Raw genomic sequence first — 17,538 nt, forward strand, 5'->3', positions numbered from 1 at the left:
TCTGGCCCTTCTTAACAAGGTGAGACATAGGAACACCCAAATACCTGCTGAAGACATTCAGGAAAAATAAGAGGCCTCTGTGTCATTGAGAGATGTTCATAGCTAAAGTAGAACAGGATCCTGGGCTTGCCAAATGGGAGAGGAGGCGGGAGGATCGCTTTTGTTTTGGAACATTGCTGGGTACACACCAGCCTGCTACCATCAGCCCTCAGGACACTCGTGTTATCTTTAGTTCTTATTCCAACTTTAATAGCCAAGAAATCCTAGCCCCAGGGGTCAGAAACTGCCCTCTTCATTTTCTCTTGCATATAGCGGAAACCTCTCTGTGGCTGCTTGCTCTGCCTCAGGAGCCAGAAAGTTCATGATCACATAGAGGCTGAACTAAATGTCCTATGAATATAGAAAGTGGTTTTCATTTTTGTTTGTTTGTTTGGGGTTATTATTGTTTATATTTATAGCATATCCAGCAGAGGAAAGGGATTCTTCTCTGGCATAATCTAAACTCAGGCCAGTTCCAAAAACATAACTGCACCTAGTGTGTAAGGGACCAGATCCAGAAATCCTCAGAGCCATGAGAACCCTTTTGCTTTCTTTTCAAGCAAGGGTTCTCCTTCTTTTTTTTTTTTCTTTAATTTTATTTTTTTTATTGGTTGTTCACAACATTACAAAGCTCTTGACATATCATATTTCATACATTAGATTGAAGTGGGTTATGAACTCCCAATTTTACCCCAAATGCAGATTGCAGAATCACGTCGGTTACACATCCACAATTTTACATAATGCCCTATTAGTAATTGTTGTATTCTGCTACCTTTCCTATCCCCTACTATCCCCACTCCCCTCCCCTCCCATCTTCTCTCTCTACCCCATCTACTGTAATTCATTTCTCTCCTTGTTTATTTTCCCATTCCCCTCACAACCTCTTATATGTAATTTTGTATAGCAGTGAGGGTCTCCCTTCATTTCCACGCAATTTCCCTTTTCTCTCCCTTTCCCTCCCATCTCATGTCTCTGTTTAATGTTAATCTTTTCTTCCTGCTCTTCCTCCCTGCTCTGTTCATAGTTGCTCTCATTATATCAAAGAAGACATTTGGTATTTGTTTTTTAGGGTTTGGCTAGCTTCACTAAGCATAATCTGCTCTAGTGCCATCCATTTCCCTGCAAATTCTATGATTTTGTCATTTTTTATTGCTGCATAGTACTCCATTGTGTATAGATACCACATTTTTTTATCCATTCATCTATTGAAGGGCATCTGGGTTGGTTCCACAGTCTAGCTATTGTGAATTGTGCTGCTATGAACATCGATGTGGTAGTATCCCTGTAGCATACTCTTTTAAGGTCTTCAGGGAATAGTCCAAGAAGGGCAATAGCAGGGTCAAATGGTGGTTCCATTCCCAGCTTTCCCAGGAATCTCCAAACTGCTTTCCAAATTGGCCGCACCAATTTGCAGTCCTACCAGCAATGTACAAGAGTACCCTTTTCTCCACATCCTCACCAGCACTTGTTGTTGTTTGACTTCATAGTGGCTGCCAATCTTACTGGAGTGAGATGGTATCTTAGGGTGGTTTTGATTTGCATTTCTCTGACTGCTAGAGATGGTGAGCATTTTTTCATGTACTTGTTGATTGATTGTATATCCTCCTCTGAGAAGTGTCTGTTCAGGTCCTTGGCCCATTTGTTGATTGGGTTATTTGTTATCTTATTGTCTAATTTTTTGAGTTCTTTGTATACTCTGGATATTAGGGCTCTATCTGAAGTGTAAGGAGTAAAAATTTGTTCCCAGGATGTAGGCTCCCTATTTACCTCTCCTATTGTTTCTCTTGCTGAGAAAAAACTTTTTAGTTTAAGTAAGTCCCATTTGTTGATTCTTGTTATAACTCTTGTGCTATGGGTGTCCTATTAAGGAATTTGGAGCCCGACCCCACAATATGTAGATCGGAGCCAACTTTTTCTTCTATCAGACGCAGAGTCTCTGATTTGATATCAAGCTCCTTGATCCATTTTGAGTTAACTTTTGTGCATGGCGAGAGAAAGGGATTCAGTTTCATTTTGTCGCATACGAATTTCCAGTTTTCCCAACACCATTTGTTGAAGATACTATCCTTCCTCCATTGCATGCTTTTAGCCCCTTTATCAAATATAAGATAGTTGTAACTTTGTGGATTAGTCTCTGTGTCCTCTATTCTATACCATTGGTCCACCTGCCTATTTTGGTACCAGTACCATGCTGTTTTTGTCACTATTGCTCTGTAATATAGTTTGAAATCTGGTATCGCTATACCGCCTGATTCACACTTCCTGCTTAGAATTGCTTTTGCTATTCTGGGTCTTTTATTTTTCCATATGAATTTCATGATTGCTTTATCTATTTCTACAAGAAATGCCGTTGGGATTTTGATTGGCATTGCATTAAACCTATAGAGAACTTTTGGTAATATCACCATTTTGATAATGTTAGTTCTGCCTATCCATGAACAGGGTATATTTTTCCATCTTCTAAGATCTTCTTCTACTTCTCTCTTTAGGGTTCTGTAGTTTTCATTGTATAAATCTTTCACCTCTTTTGTTAGGTTGATTCCCAAGTATTTTATTTTTTTTGAGGATATTGTGAATGGAGTGTTTTTCCTCATTTCTGTTTCAGAAGTTTTGTCGCTGATATACAGAAATGCCTTTGATTTATGCGTGTTGATTTTATATCCTGCCACTTTGCTGAATTCATTTATTAGTTCTAGTAGTTTCTTTGTAGACCCTTTTGGGTCTTCTAGGTATAGAATCATGTCATCTGCAAATAGTGATAATTTAAGTTCTTCTTTTCCTATTTTTATACCTTTAATTTCTTTCATCTGTCTAATTGCTCTGGCCAGTGTTTCGAGAACTATATTGAATAGAAGTGGGGATAGAGGGCATCCCTGTCTTGTTCCAGATTTTAGAGGGAATGCCTTTAACTTTTGTCCATTCAGAATGATGCTAGCCTGAGGCTTAGCATAGATAGTTTTTACAATGTCAAGGTAAGTTCCTGTTATCCCTAGTTTTTCTAATATTTTGAACATAAAGGGATGCTGTACTTTGTCGAATGCTTTCTCTGCATCTATCGAGATGATCATATGGTTCTTATCTTTAAGTCTATTGATGTGGTGAATAACATTTATTGATTTACGTATATTGAACCATCCTTGCATCCCAGGCATGAATCCTACTTGATCATGGTGCACAATTTTTTGATGTATTTTTGTATTCGATTTGCCAGAATTTTATTGAGGATTTTTGCATCTAGGTTCATTAGAGATATTGGTCTGTAGTTTTCTTTCTTTGAGGTGTCTTTGTCTGGTTTCGGAATCAGGGTGATGTTGGCCTCATAGAATGAATTTGGAAGAGCTCCCTCTTTTTCTATTTCCTGAAATAACTTGAAAAGTATTGGTATTAATTCTTCTTCAAAGGTTTTGTAAAACTCCGCTGTATACCCATCCGGTCCTGGGCTTTTCTTGGTTGGTAGTCTTTTGATGGCTTCTTCTATTTCATCCATTGATATTGGTCTGTTCAAATTGTGTGTATCCTCCTGACTCAGTCTGGGTAAATCATGTGACTTAAGAAATTTATCGATGTCTTCACTATCTTCTATTTTATTGGAATATAGGTTTTCAAAATAATTTCTAATTGTCTTCTGTATTTCTGTAGCATCTGTTGTGATATTGCCTTTTTCATCCCGTATGTTAGTAATTTGAGTTCTCTCTCTTCTTCTCTTCGTTAGCATGGCTAAAGGTCTGTCGATCTTATTTATTTTTTCGAAGAACCAACTTTTAGTTTTGTTAATTTTTTCAATAGTTTCTTTTGTTTCAATTTCATTGATTTCCGCTCTGATTTTAATTATTTCTTGCCTTCTGCTACATTTGCTGTTGTTTTGCTCTTCCTTTTCTAGGGCTTTGAGATGAAGTGTGAGCTCATTTATTTGTTGGTTTTTTTCTTTTTTTGAGGAATGACCACCAGGCGATGAATTTTCCTCTTAAACCTGCTTTCATTGTGTCCCATAGATTCCGATATGTTGTGTCTGTATTTTCATTTATCTCTAAGAATTTTTTGATTTCCTCCTTTATGTCTTCTGTAACCCATTGATCATTCAGTAACATATTGTTCATTTTCCATGTGATGTAGGATTTTTCCTTCCTTCTTTTATCATTGATTTCCAGTTTCATTCCATTATGATCAGATAAAATGCATGGTATTATCCCCACCCCTTTATATTTACTGAGGTTTGCCCTATGGCATAATATATGGTCTATTTTTGAGAAGGATCCATGTGCTGCTGAGAAGAAAGTATATCCATTTGATGATGGTTGATATATTCTATATAAGTCAGTTAAGTCTAGGTTATTGATTGTGGTATTGAGTTCTATAGTTTCTTTATTTAACTTTTGTTTGGAGGATCTGTCCAATGGTGAGAGAGGTGTGTTGAAGTCTCCCATAATTATTGTGTTGTGGTCTATTTGATTCTTGAATTTGAGGAGAATTTGTTTTGTGAATGTCGCAGCACCATTGTTTGGTGCGTAAATATTGATAATTGTTATGTCTTGTTGGTGAATGGTTCCTTTTAACAGTATATAATGACCTTCTTTATCCCTTTTGATTAACTTAGTCTTGAAGTCGATTTTATTCGATATGAGGATGGCCACCCCTGCTTGCTTACTAGGACCATGTGCGTGGTATATTTTTTCCCATCCTTTCACCTTCAGCCTGTGTATGTCTTTTCCCATCAGATGTGTCTCCTGGAGGCAGCATATTGTTGGATTTGTTTTTTTAATCCATGATACCAGCCTATGTCGCTTTATTGGAGAGTTTAAGCCATTAACATTCAGAGTTACTATTGATATATGGTTTGTACTTCCAGCCATGTTTGATTATTTATCCTTTTTTTAAAAAAATTTAGTTTGTTTCTCCATGATTATCTTTCCCCTCGCCCTCTGTCTTTACCGAGGCACTTCCTACTGATGGTTTTGGTTATTGTTTTTCATTTCTTCCTCATGTAGTGTTTTGCTCAAAATGCTTTGCAGTGCTGGTTTTCTGGCTGCAAATTCTTTTAACTTTTGTTTATCATGAAAGATTTTTATTTTATTGTCATACCTGAAGCTTAATTTTGCTGGATACAGAATTCTTGATTGGCATCCATTTCAGTGTTTGAAATACATTGTTCCATGACCTTCTTGCTTTCAGTGTCTGTGATGAAAAATCCGTTGTTAACCTTATTGGTTTACCCCTGAATGTAATCTGTCTCCTTTCTCTTGTAGCTTTTAATATTTTCTCTTTGTTCTGTATATTGGATATCTTCATAACAATGTGTCTTGGCGTTGGTCTACTGTGATTTTGTGTGCTCGGTGTCCTGTATGCATCTTCGATTTGTATATCTGTTTCCTTTTTTATTTCTGGAAAGTTTTCTGTAATTATTTCATTCAGCAGGTTACTCATTCCCTTGGTTTGAAACTCTGTACCTTCTTCTATCCCGATGACTCATAAGTTTGGTTTTTTTATGTTATCCGATAACTCTTGGATGTTTTTCTCGTGATTTTTTACCAGCCTTTCTGAGTTGGCTAGACTCTTTTCAAGATGATATATTTTGTCTTCATTATCTGACGTTCTGGCTTCTACTTGCTCCACTCTGTTAGTGATACTCTCGATTGAGTTTTTAATGTGGTTTATCATTTCCTTCTTTTCTAGAATTATTGTTTGATTATTTTTTATAATCTCTATCTCCTGATAAAGATGGTTAACTTCTTCTTTTATATGTTTATGTAATTCATTCTCAATGTGTTCTTTCGCTGCTTGAATTTGCTGTCTTGTATCCTCTTTAAGGTTCCATTCCATCTGTCTAAGGTGTTCCTTGAGTTCTTTATATGACCATTTTTTCTGATGACTCTAGGTCCTCCTGAATATTTAGGCTGTCCTGCATTGTTTGTACTCCTTTTCTTCCTTGCTTTTTGAAGCTGCTCATGTTACTTCTTGTTCTGTTTGACTGCTGAGTTACTGTTTACTCCTATAAATTTATTTGATGCTTGGGAGGAAAGGTATTAGAAGGGAAGGGAAGAAGTCACTAAAGAGAATGAGAGTAAGCAGGTAGAATTCAAGGAAGGGGGGATAAGATAATTGAAAAGAAATGAAAAGACAAAAGAAGAAAAAAATAGGAAATAAAAAAGAAAAAAAAAATTTTAAATAATTAAAAAAATTAAAATTAAAATTAGAAGAAAAAAAATTTTTTAAAATTGTAAAAAAATTTTTAAAAAACAAGAAAGATAAATGAAAATGAAAGAAAAACCCAAATCAAAAAAAAAAGAGAAAAGAAAAAAGAAAAAAAGGAAAAAAAAAACTAATAAATGCAGTCTTAGAGTTTGATTAACTTCTCTTCCAGTAGGTGGCGCTGTGCCCACCAGGCCAAGTTTCTCCTGTCAATACGCGAGAACCCATCACTGTGCAGCAGCTCCTCCCAGACTGGGCGAGTCTCCAATCCTGAGTGCCTAGGGCCTCCTCTTGTGTCTAGTCACTTCCCACTTTCCCTCTAGCCAGGCCCCTCTCACAGGTGCCGCTCACCACAATACTGGCTACACGCCAGGTCTGCTGCTCCCGGGAGCCCTGTTTTCATGAACAACTGGGCACACTCTCCCAGTTTGCCATTCCCTCAGACCCTAAGTTTGTAGAGCTTGGGGCTGAGAATCCTCAGCAAATTTTACTTGCCCTCCGATAGCCACGCCCCCGGTAGCTGGTGCAAGAGACCTCAGCTGTCAGCACTGGTGGGAGCGGTGGTTCTGCGCCTTGGGTCCCGCGCCACCTCTGATTCCCTCGGTCTGGCTATCGCGCTCACAGGAGAGCTGGGAGGGGCCCTTAAGGTTTCCCCGATGTGTGGAGAGGGAAGTCTAGGGAATTACACACCTGTAGCCGCAGAAGTTATCTCCTCCGCCGCAGTCTGATGACATCAGTTCTCTGCCATGGTGGTATCTCTTGCAAATGGCGACAGTTCGTTTCCCTTTGCCGGGTGACCAATGCAACGGGTGGGTCCTTACTGTCTCTCCCAAGCCCCATTTCAAACCTGTGGCCACTACCTATGAAGGCTCGGTTGGCATTTACCTCCGTAGGATCAGAAGGGCTGACCAGTTGTTTCAGCCGGATGGATTAGTGCTGAGTCACAGCTGTTTGTCTGCGGGCAGCAGGCGAACGGGAGCTTGAATTGAGCCGATCTGGGCTCAGTGTGTGTTCTGAGAGGCCCAGACTGTTTGCCCCAGATCCACGTCAGCTCAGCATTGCCTAGTGATCCTGAGCAAACAGATTTAGGTTGTTTACGACTCCCTATGCCTGCACAGCTGAAGAGGTCAGAGACTTGATCTCTCCGTGCCCGCCACCATGTTGGAATCTCAAGGCTTCTCCTTCTTACTCCCCTCCAAGCACAGGCGCCCACATTTGGGTGGTGGTTCCCAGTTTGTTTGACGAGTAATTCCAGCCTGAAGGAGTTACTTTGAGCTTAGACAAGGGAGAAGAGTCTCAATCAGTTTTGGCTGCTACTGTCAGCCAGAGTCATACAACTATAGTTCTCTCTTGCCACATATAAGACCCTTATGGAATGGAATGAATACACACACACATTTCATATATCTGATATATGTCACATATGCCAGATATAAGTGCCCTTGTGAGATCTCTGCCCATTTGACATGTTGACCTCTAATCTGCCCTTCTGCAACAGGTAGCCCACAGTAGAAAAAGGCCCAGGATTGGCCAAAGGCCCTTCACAAGTATACCCAGTGCATAATTTACACCCCAATGCTAGGTTTCCTTCCTTCTCTCTTTAAGCCTGACCCCATGCAGCCCAGGGAACAGTGAAATCAGAGAACTGGCTCAGCTCCTGGAGGATGGTGGTGGGGGCCATCAGGGAGAAATTGTCCACATACTCTTTTTAATTCTCTAACTCTAGAGCTAGCTGTGAGCTGTGGGGGTTCTGGTGTATAGAAGCTGGGACCAGAGTTAACCATCACCAATACATGCCAGGGGTTGTAGGCCCTCTCTAGGGAATAGCAGGTTCTAGATTCTGTCACAATGGCATGGTCAGACTTTGAGGTTCTGTGAAAATCTCAGTCTAGTCTTGACTTTCTTTACCCATACTTCCCAGTTAGGGCTCTCCATTGGACAGAATCATTGGCCACAGCTGCTCATTACTTGTGCTCTAGGAATATATCACGTGTGGAGCTTTAACAGTGACAAACTCGGTGATCTGAGGATATAGAGAGCCATTGAGAACTCAGGGACTTCTCTTGCTTAAAGCTCTGGTTTATCAGGTGAGAAGATGGTAGTCTTGCCTTTGGTTCCTATTTTCCTCAGCATCTTACCCTTGTAGCCACCTTACTGCCTCTCAGCCCTTACCCTGAGAAAGAGAAAAGATAGACTAAGCCCTTAGTTTCATTAGGAATGGGAGATGTAACCAGATAGAGTGAGATTTGGATATACACAGTGACGTTCAGTTATTCATCATCTCTCGAAATTGCTAGTTTTCAAAGGTCTTTTTTTTTTTTAATCTTCCATATACATCTCTAAGGTCACAGCCTACTCATGAGGTAATGAATGGACCCTAGACATTTGGTAAGAGCCTGTTGATCAGCAGAGCTGTAGCATGTCTCAGACTCCTGAAAGAGGTTCACACCTGGGGAGAGAAGGCAATGAATTGGTGGGTTAGGTGTGAGGGATAAGAAGATTGGCCCCTCTGAATATTAGGGTCTAGAAAGGGGATCAGGATAGAAGGGGGGGTAGAAAAAGGGGGATATCATCAAAGCCTGATATGTGTGTATGAAATGCCACAGTGAAACTTATTAATTTTTACAATTGAGATGCATTAATAACTATGGTAATAAAAAAAAATAAAAAGTAAATGAAATGTGAAAAAAGTAGGTTGGCACCTCCAAAGCTGGCTCTTAACAAAGTTCCAACTAGGTGAGGTTGGGAGAGCTTTAGGTGCCAGATGGACAGCTTCCCAGACATAGGTAAGTTCAAGCCTGATGATGGAAATATTCTGGATTCTCCCACTCTGGATAAGGGTTAAGATGTGTCATAGAATCCCATCTCCTAGAAGCTCTTCCAATATCTCCTCAATCACTTTGCCTTCTTTTCTTCTCTGTGTAGGATGAAGGATACTAGCCGCAAGAACAACATGTTTGCACAGTTTCGGAAAAATGAACGAGATAAGCAGAAATTGATTGACACTGTGGCCAAGCAGCTGCGAGGCCTCATCAGCAGCCACCACTCATGAAGACCTCACCTTGGCCCACACAGGCTGTTTGCTGCAGCCACACAGTCTTGATCCAGCCCCGGCGGGCCCTGCATTTGCGCGTTCTTCAAAGAGAGCATATGTATTTTTTTATTAACCCCTGTACAGTATTCACATAACCTTTCCCTATAGTAAAAGAGGCACAAGAATAAGCAAGTACATGAGATGTTGCTAGGCGGAGACTCAGGGGAGGTTATTACTACACTATCTGTGTTATCCTGGAGAGGTGGCATCACCAATCCCAACGAGGTGAACCACCACTCATGCATGGCTCTAGAGCTTAGGTCTGTGGCCCAGGAACCACTCAGAGTGAGTGCTTGGCCCCGGGAGGTAAGGTGAGTAAGCAGAAGGATAGTAAAGCATATCCTATTCATTCTCGGGTGCCCCATTCACCACCTAGGTGAGGCTGATCCTTGTTGGCACAAGGCAAAGGCCTGTCAAACATTACTATTTAACACACTAAAGACCAGCACATGGTTCTAGATGTTCATCTCCTCAGTCTGCTGACTTCCATTAGCTGGTAATCAAGCATGGCATGTGGCAAGATGATAGCTTCACTCCAATACCCCAAGGATGGCAGTTTCTTTAGCCTAGCTCTGACCCAAGGCTTTGACTGCTTATTTTTCTGGGGTAGGCTAGAGCTAAGTAGGCCCTGATAACTGAAAATAGTTTTTACTTTACTCTTAGATAAAACCTGAGACTTGCTTGGTATTGCTTATTTATGTTTTAAAAACAACTTTCTGGTCACCATCTTTAAAGGAAATATCACCAGCTCTGCACTGTGGTAACACCCACAGCTGGACTAGATGCCTCTAGGAATGGAGCCACTGCCATCATGAAGTAGTCAGGGCAACTATGGCTAGTGGTTTGTTGCCACTGGCTCAACTGTGGTCTATTACTAAGATATATCCTGTATAGAGGCTCTTCTTGACCAAGCCAAGACTTCCATCCTCTTCTGAGATCCCAAAGCCATCTTTTGGCCTCATCTGAAAAAAAGATTGCCTATAATCCTATCCCCCAAACTCTGGAGCCTGGACCAGCTTAGCTTAGAGGCTATGTCTGTTGTCCTAAATAGATTCCTGAGACTCAGTGCAAAGGCTTTACTCTGAGGTCAGTCGGAGGAACTTACACTTTAAGACACGTCAGGATGATGCTTAATGACAGTAGTAAGAGTATGATTGTGCATCACCAAGTAATAAAAATCAGTCACACAGGCATTTCCAACTTGGATAAGTGGGAGAAAAGATTCATCAAATAGAATCTTCCACTACCTTTGTCAGTTACCAAATTATTTCAGGGGAGAGCAGTACTTCCTTTTACATTCCCTACCCCTACCCTCATCATACTATTACACCTCAAAAACCATGTGAAAGAGAATATGCACACTGATGTACAGCCCTCCTCAAAGCCTGAGACCAGGCTACAAAAGGGTTCTGCAGAAGTCTGCTGAGACTCATTCTGAGGGCCTGACATTTGGCCCAAGGTTTTAGGAGGAGGGTCGGGAATGGCATGCCAACCCAAACTTAAAAAGCCAAAGAAAGGCAAGGACCTGTGGAAATGAAACTTATGATGACTTCTCCAAGTTCTGGACTTTTTTTTTTAAAGGTGAGAAATAATCACACTAATCCAATGCTTGAGAAGAATCCAAAATACCCTCCTTCACAGGTACTGTTTTCAGCAAGATCTCTTCGGCTTTGACTGCTCAGACTTTGAATGGAATGGAGAGAATCTCAAGTATGTTACAGCATTTATCTTTGTAGGGAGTCGTCATGGCTGGAAGAACTGTGCTATAGAGGAAAAGGAGAATAGGGTAGAGGAACAGGGGCCAATCTGCACCTTCAACCAAGAAGTTCTGCTAAAGAAAAAGCTTATCCAAGTTCAAGACTCATTAGGATGGACTCTTTGGTGTACCTCCTCTTCACTCTGTTTAAGTCTGCCTTTATTCTTTCCTAACAAAACAAAAAACAACATGCTACTTCTGGGCTGTATGTGGAGATATACTCTTGGTGGGCCAGGGAATGTAAAAACAGAGACCAGCAATGTCAAAAGCTTTTTTACTGGTGAAGTAGAAATTTTGTGACATTGGGCCTACAGCTGAGCCAACCCTTAAGAGGCTGGAGTGTGTGCCAAGCATGTGTATCCACGCCCCTCAGCCTCTCCAATCTGGCCTCAAATGCCTACACGTGTAGAAGTGCCCTGGAAGGTCTCAATAAGAGGATGGGGGGACATGAGTCACTGGAAGCCCTCTGCCTTCTGGTCACTATGAGTCTTTGGTCAAGTTCCTAGGGAAACCAGATTCATGTTCCTGAAGAGAGTCTGGTTTGGAACCTAGGTTTCCATAGTAATCTAGGCAGCCGACTTAGTTTTAACGTTCATAGGAAAATCTCTGAGCAGACTGGGTGAAGCTGCTGGGGTTAGGGAGAAACAGGACTTGGAAATTGGCACCAGCAGAGTTGGCAACAGGGAATGTTCTTCAGTGATTTGCATACCAAACCTAAAAGTCCCCCCAGCCTCAAAGTCATCCTAACTCCTCTGCATACTTGACAAGAGCTTGCTCAGCAAGTGCTAGACCCAGGGAAGGATTGGCATTGGCCATGATCTTCCTTCTCAGGCATCCAAGCACAGTCCCTGGGGCTGGCTTCAGAAATCTCCCCTACCTGAGCCCCACTTTTCCCAGGATTCCTCTCCTGACTGCTTCAGTCGCCTCTTTCATCTCTCCCTTTCTCCTTCCTTTCTTCCTTCCTTCCTTCCTTCCTTCCTTCCTTCCTTCCTTCCTTCCTTCTGCTTGCAGTTGCGATTACTTTTCACTAATGTGTTGGAAATGGCCTTTTTTTTTTTTTGCACAAATAGTTACACATTTATGGGGAAATTTTTGTGAAGTCCATTTTTAACTCTAAAGGGAACTTTTTTCCTCTAAAACTTACTAGTAAAGCTACTGATGCAGATGGGCCGCATGGTTAGGGGAAAGCTCCTCTATGGAAAGAGCATGTTTACTCCTCTTGTAAATTTTCCTCTTTTAACTGCTATTAAACAAGATATCCTACATACCTGTTTCAAAAGCCACGGTGTTGTCTCATGGGTTTTTTGTTCTTCCATCCCTTTGGCCCAGTGTAGCTGTTGTTCATGACAGACACTGGATGGCAGACGGTGCCTCCGCTAGACTGAGGAATAGAGCAGGCAGAACCTGGCGGGGAGGAGAAAGCCTTCCTGCCACACAAGGCAGGGAGCTGTGTCGTGGCCTGGGAAACATCCCTAACTACTGGGTTAAGTTTTCGCATTTATACAACTGACACTGGCATCATCATTGTCATCATCAAGACTAATAACATTTGAAATGCCTTATTTACGTGGAGTCCTGGGCTAGGCAACATGGGGTCAGTGCATTTTGAACCCCTACCCTGCATGGAAGGACTTGCAGTCAAGATAGAACAATGTAGCCAGGCACAGTGGCATACTCCTGTAATCCCAGCTTGGGAGAGCAGAGGATCACAAGTTCAAAGCCAGCCTCAGCAACTTAGTGAGGCTTTAAACAACTTAGCAAGACACTGTCTTTAAATAAAACATTAAAAAAGGGTCGGGGATCAGTGGTTTAGGCACCGCTGGGTTCAATCCCCAGTACAAAAAAAAAGATGTAGAATTATCCAGAGCAAAGCCAGCCCCGGGAGGTGAGCCTATTTGAGAGTTCATCAGGAAGAAACAGGTATCCTAGACTGAGTAAAAAGTGTGTGTGGGGCGGGGGAGGGGTCTGATTAAGGGAAATAGCCTACAGAAAGCAGGATGCTATTGAATTGGGCCTTGAAAGAATTTAACTTAATTCAGACTCTGTTAAGCTATGGGAATTATGAGGCACAGACCGTGTTAGTGTGCAAAGCTGGCATAAGCCTGGTGTGTGCTGGGAGGATAGTAGAAAACCTGTAGGTACATCTGGAACCATGGAGAGTAAGACCAGAAATATCAGTGCGGCAGCACTCAGGATGTCATGGAAGCCATGCATAGAGGCTGGGAAGAATGTCCTCTGTAACAAGCCTGACTACTGCAGTAGGACTTAGATACCTGAGAAAAGTGTGCTTCCATCTCCTGCAGTGCCACTTACTAGCTGGGTGACCTTGAACAAGTAATTAGCTAAGTCCCTAAATCTTATAATCTTCATCAGCAAAAGCAAAACGACAGTCCCTAATTTACAGGGATGTTGTGAAATGGAAGTAAACCATGGGAGGGCAAGATGCTTAGCCAGTCCTGAACCACAGCACGCGTACTGCTTATGGCCCCTTCTTCCCTCCGTCCAATTTCACAACATACTTCATGGCTGAGCACTCGACAATCATGTCCAGAGATGCTCTGCCTCTTGGCTTCCTTTCCCCAAACCCAGCACAGGGTTGTGGTAACAATATCCCTCAAGCACCTATACTGGGAATGGGGACAGTCTTTTCAAATCAGATCATCAACTTTCTGGCTTAGTAAAGCTAGTCCTTCAAGTAGAATCTGCCTCTCAACACCATCTGGAACCTTCTTGGCTTTCGCTTTAGTGCCACAACTTATATCTTCTTCTGGACAACTCAGAGGTCCAAAAATCCTGTGTGTGTTACACATGTCTGCACAAGTAGCCTTCATCTACCGAGTGTTTCTGGAAAGAATGTTAATGGCTTTCATGAATATCTAAGATTTGTGTCTACAATACTGTGAATAACAACCAAATCCATTTGGAAATGTCAGTCTCAGTGTGAGGGAAAGCCAGAAGCTCTGAGCAGTTGCCTGCTCTCCCTGACTTCTGTGGCTCTGGCAAGTTTCCAAGACCTGCTGCTCTACCGTCCACCTTGTCCAGGAGGCCCACCAGAACCCCAGGTCCCACCAGGTACTGAGGGGGCAGGGACTCTGCATTCCTGAGAATACAGAGGCTTTAGCTGGTTAAGGTGACAAGCAAAAAGGTCCAGTACATAGGCTTGGACTCTCAGACCAGGAGAACCTGACTTAGCCCAGAACATTGTCCAAGCCTCTGAGCACTGACCGTTACAACTTCTGGTCCAAGTCCCTATCCATAGAGACCAGCAGCCCTTGTGAGGTGCTCTGAGGGGAAGGATGTGAAGCAAGAGGTCACCAGCTTATCCCTTTCTCACAGCTGGGCTTGTTCCCTGCTCACCAGGCAGATGAGGGTGGGAATAGTTCCTGGGAGATAAGAGGAGGGAGGAAGAGAGTGCCAGACCCTTTCCCCAGAGGCCTCATTTTGAATTTAATGGGCAGCATTTGTGGGGAATGAGAGAGCCTCCAATCCCAAGGGACCAGAAGACAAAAGCTCTTGAGGAAGTGTGAGGAGGAGGAGGAGGAGGGCCGGGCATTGTGTGGGAGAGCTCCCCTCTATCTGTTTCAATCGCTGCTGGGGTTAGGGTTACCCTGCATTTGGGGCCCTGGCTGCTCTGTGGGGTCTGTGACATCAGCTGTTGTGATGGTAATGGATGGGCCTCTCTCACAGGGGGCACCCCTTCCTTTGCCAGCCCACATTAGCTTCCAGAAAGGATTGAGGCTCCCATTCCCTCAGGGAGGGGGCGGGCTGTGGGCCCAGAATTGGACCCAAAACAACAGTCCCCCTCCCAGTCTGAACCCACTGTTAAATGTACCTTCCAAGCCCAAGCTGTGACCTTCCTCTATCCAGAGCTCCAGAAAAGGAATGGAATCTGAACATTGAGACGCTTTTCTGGCTCTAAACAATCCTCCCATTCTCTGGGCTCAATGATGGGTCTATTCCCTCCTGTAAATGGGTCTCGTAATCTTCAACTTTTACCTTTGCTTCTAAGGGTAATTAATTGGATCTCCCTCTTGTTCTCCCCACACACACTCCCCTCTCTGTTACAAGGCTCAGGTTAAGCTGGGTGGATGGCTTTTTCTTTCTTTCTATTCCATGGGGTGCTTATTTTTAAAGCTGATGGACTAAGGCTCTGCCTTCCCCAGTGAGCCCCTTCTCCAGAGAAGCCTATGGGGAAACCACTTCCTGGGGCAGACTGCACCAGCTAGTGGCTTTTCTAATGGCCAGTTCTGAGCTACCTGGTGGGGAATGAACAGGTAGCTCAGAACTGGCCATTAGAAAAGCCACTAGCTGGTGGAAGGCAGAGCTTTAGTTTCTTCCCCACAACTTTGGAAACAAAGTTGTGGGGAAGAAAGAGTTTTCAAGTGACACTGTTGGGAGCAAAGTAAGTAGGGGGTGAAATGGGACCTGACACAGGAGATGCAGACACAAAAATGGGCATAGGATAAATAATATCAAAAGACCAAAGAGGAAAGCGGGTGAGGACAGTGCCTATCCAAGGGCAGGTGGATGTGAAGCTGCAGGAAGTTGAGCCCCAGAGAGACTGGTTAATTTCTACTTAACTGTGGCCTTGTCTGATGCTTATGCTAATAATCAGTTCTTCAAAGGCAGGACCAATATAATCCCCTGCAGCCCCTAAACCTACAAATGGCACATGGACACATTGAATCGCAAGTATAGTAGGGAGAGTGGCATAGCAAGGGAGGGAGCTCTGAGAGTAATACTACCTACTGGAAGGAATATCCTGTCACTAGCATGGTTTAGGATTGCCAACATGGTGGACAATAAAAAGCAAACCAACTTTTAGTCTGTTTGATTGTGGTATTAAAAGACTCTAGAAATGTGTCATCAAATAGGGAACAGGTTGAGTCAGATGAGAAAAGAAAGTTGCAGTTTAATTTTTGATGGGCAAGATATGGCCCTGGAGGTGTTGGTGATTATGTGTGTGGTGTGTGGTGTGTGTGTGTGTGTGTGTGTGTGTGTGTGTGTGTGTATACAAAGTATATGTGGGGAGCTGATAGGATTGGGACTTTCTCCACTGACCTCTAAGCCCATTTGCCTCATCTAATCACTGATAACAGTGTAATGATATTCTTTCAAATTATTTTTAACATATATATGTATATAGAGAGAACGAGACAAAAATTATAATGTATTATATTACAGCTTTATTTTTTTTCACTTAATGTGTCTTATCTTTCATTGGCAACACGTAGAATTTCTTCATCCTTTATGAAGCCCATTAAGTATTTTCATTACATGAATGAACCAAGAGTTTATTTAACCAATTCTGAATTGATAAATATTTAGAATGTTTCCAGTATTTCATTATTTTAAAGAATATTGCAGGATATTCATGTATATCATTGCTTACTTTCTTAGGTATTTATATAGCATAAAACTTGAGAGAAGAATTTACTTGATTGGTCAAAAACTACAAATATAAATAATAATAGAAGGCTTTTATAATATTTTATGAAATTTAGAATTTTATAAATTTTATAAATAAAATTTTACAAAATATAATATTTTAATAGAAAGTCAATTTACACTCTCTCCAATAAGATCTGAGTCAGTTTTTATGTCCTAAACCCTATGTAATATCAGTATTTATCATTCTTTCCAGCCTTGTAAGTAAAAAATGAATGATTTCCCTTTGTTCTAATGTATATTTCTTTATAGAGAGCTTGAGCACCTATTTGTTATTTGTTGGTCATTTCTTTTTCCTTTTGTATGAATTAACAATCCAGTTTGCCTTTTATTTAAAAAAAAAGGCTGTTTTCTTTTCCATGTGGATTTATAACACTGCATAAGGAATTTTTTAATATATTTTTTAAATTGTCAATGAACCTTTATTTTATTTATTTATATGCAGTGCTGAGAATCAAACCCGGTGCCTCACACATGCTAGACAAGCATTCTACCACTGAGCCACAACCCCAGCCCCTCTACATGAGGAATTTTAACGATTGCAACTTGCATTACAAGCATTTTTCCCAATTTGTCTTTTGAGTTTGTTCATGGTCTGTATCAGCTAGAACTCTGTATTATGCAGGTAACAAAAACCCAACTCAGAAAAGGAGATTTATTGACCAAAACTATCCAAGGATAGTTTAGGTTTAATTTGATTCAATGACTAAAACATGTCAAAGTTCTGTTTTCTTGCTTCTCCCTATTCTGCCTTTTATTTGGCTGTCCTAATCTCACTTCCCTTGTGGTAGCTAAATGGCCGCCATTTGGTCAGTTTTCACATCCTTACACTACACTGTGAAGAAACTGACTTCCAATAGCCCTTTCAGAAGAGAGGGGAACTTTCTATCCCCTAGGCCTCCAATATTTATAGCTCTAAATCGGATTACATGTCATTCTTTTTGATCAGGAGCATGCCACAGGTTTAATGCTTTGACCTGGATTACTGAATCAACCACTGTGTCAAGAGCAA

General features: G+C 41.7%; 1 protein-coding gene across 3 annotated transcripts in view; it reads left to right on the top strand.

Moving 5' to 3' along the window:
- Window positions 1-10,422, top strand: part of EXOC6B (exocyst complex component 6B) — a 613,649-nt gene extending 603,227 nt beyond the window's left edge. For all 3 annotated transcript variants that reach the window (XM_081265351.1, XM_081265353.1, XM_081265352.1), the window contains one exon: window positions 9,154-10,422. In XM_081265351.1, coding sequence (XP_081121477.1) covers window positions 9,154-9,280 — 127 coding nt within the window. In that variant the 3' untranslated portion in view covers window positions 9,281-10,422. The remainder of the gene's footprint in view (window positions 1-9,153) is intronic.
- Window positions 10,423-17,538: the final 7,116 nt, after the last annotated feature.

The sequence above is a fragment of the Spermophilus citellus genome (assembly GCF_964194105.1).
Source record: "Spermophilus citellus genome assembly, chromosome: 13".
Classification (NCBI taxonomy): domain Eukaryota; kingdom Metazoa; phylum Chordata; class Mammalia; order Rodentia; family Sciuridae; genus Spermophilus; species Spermophilus citellus.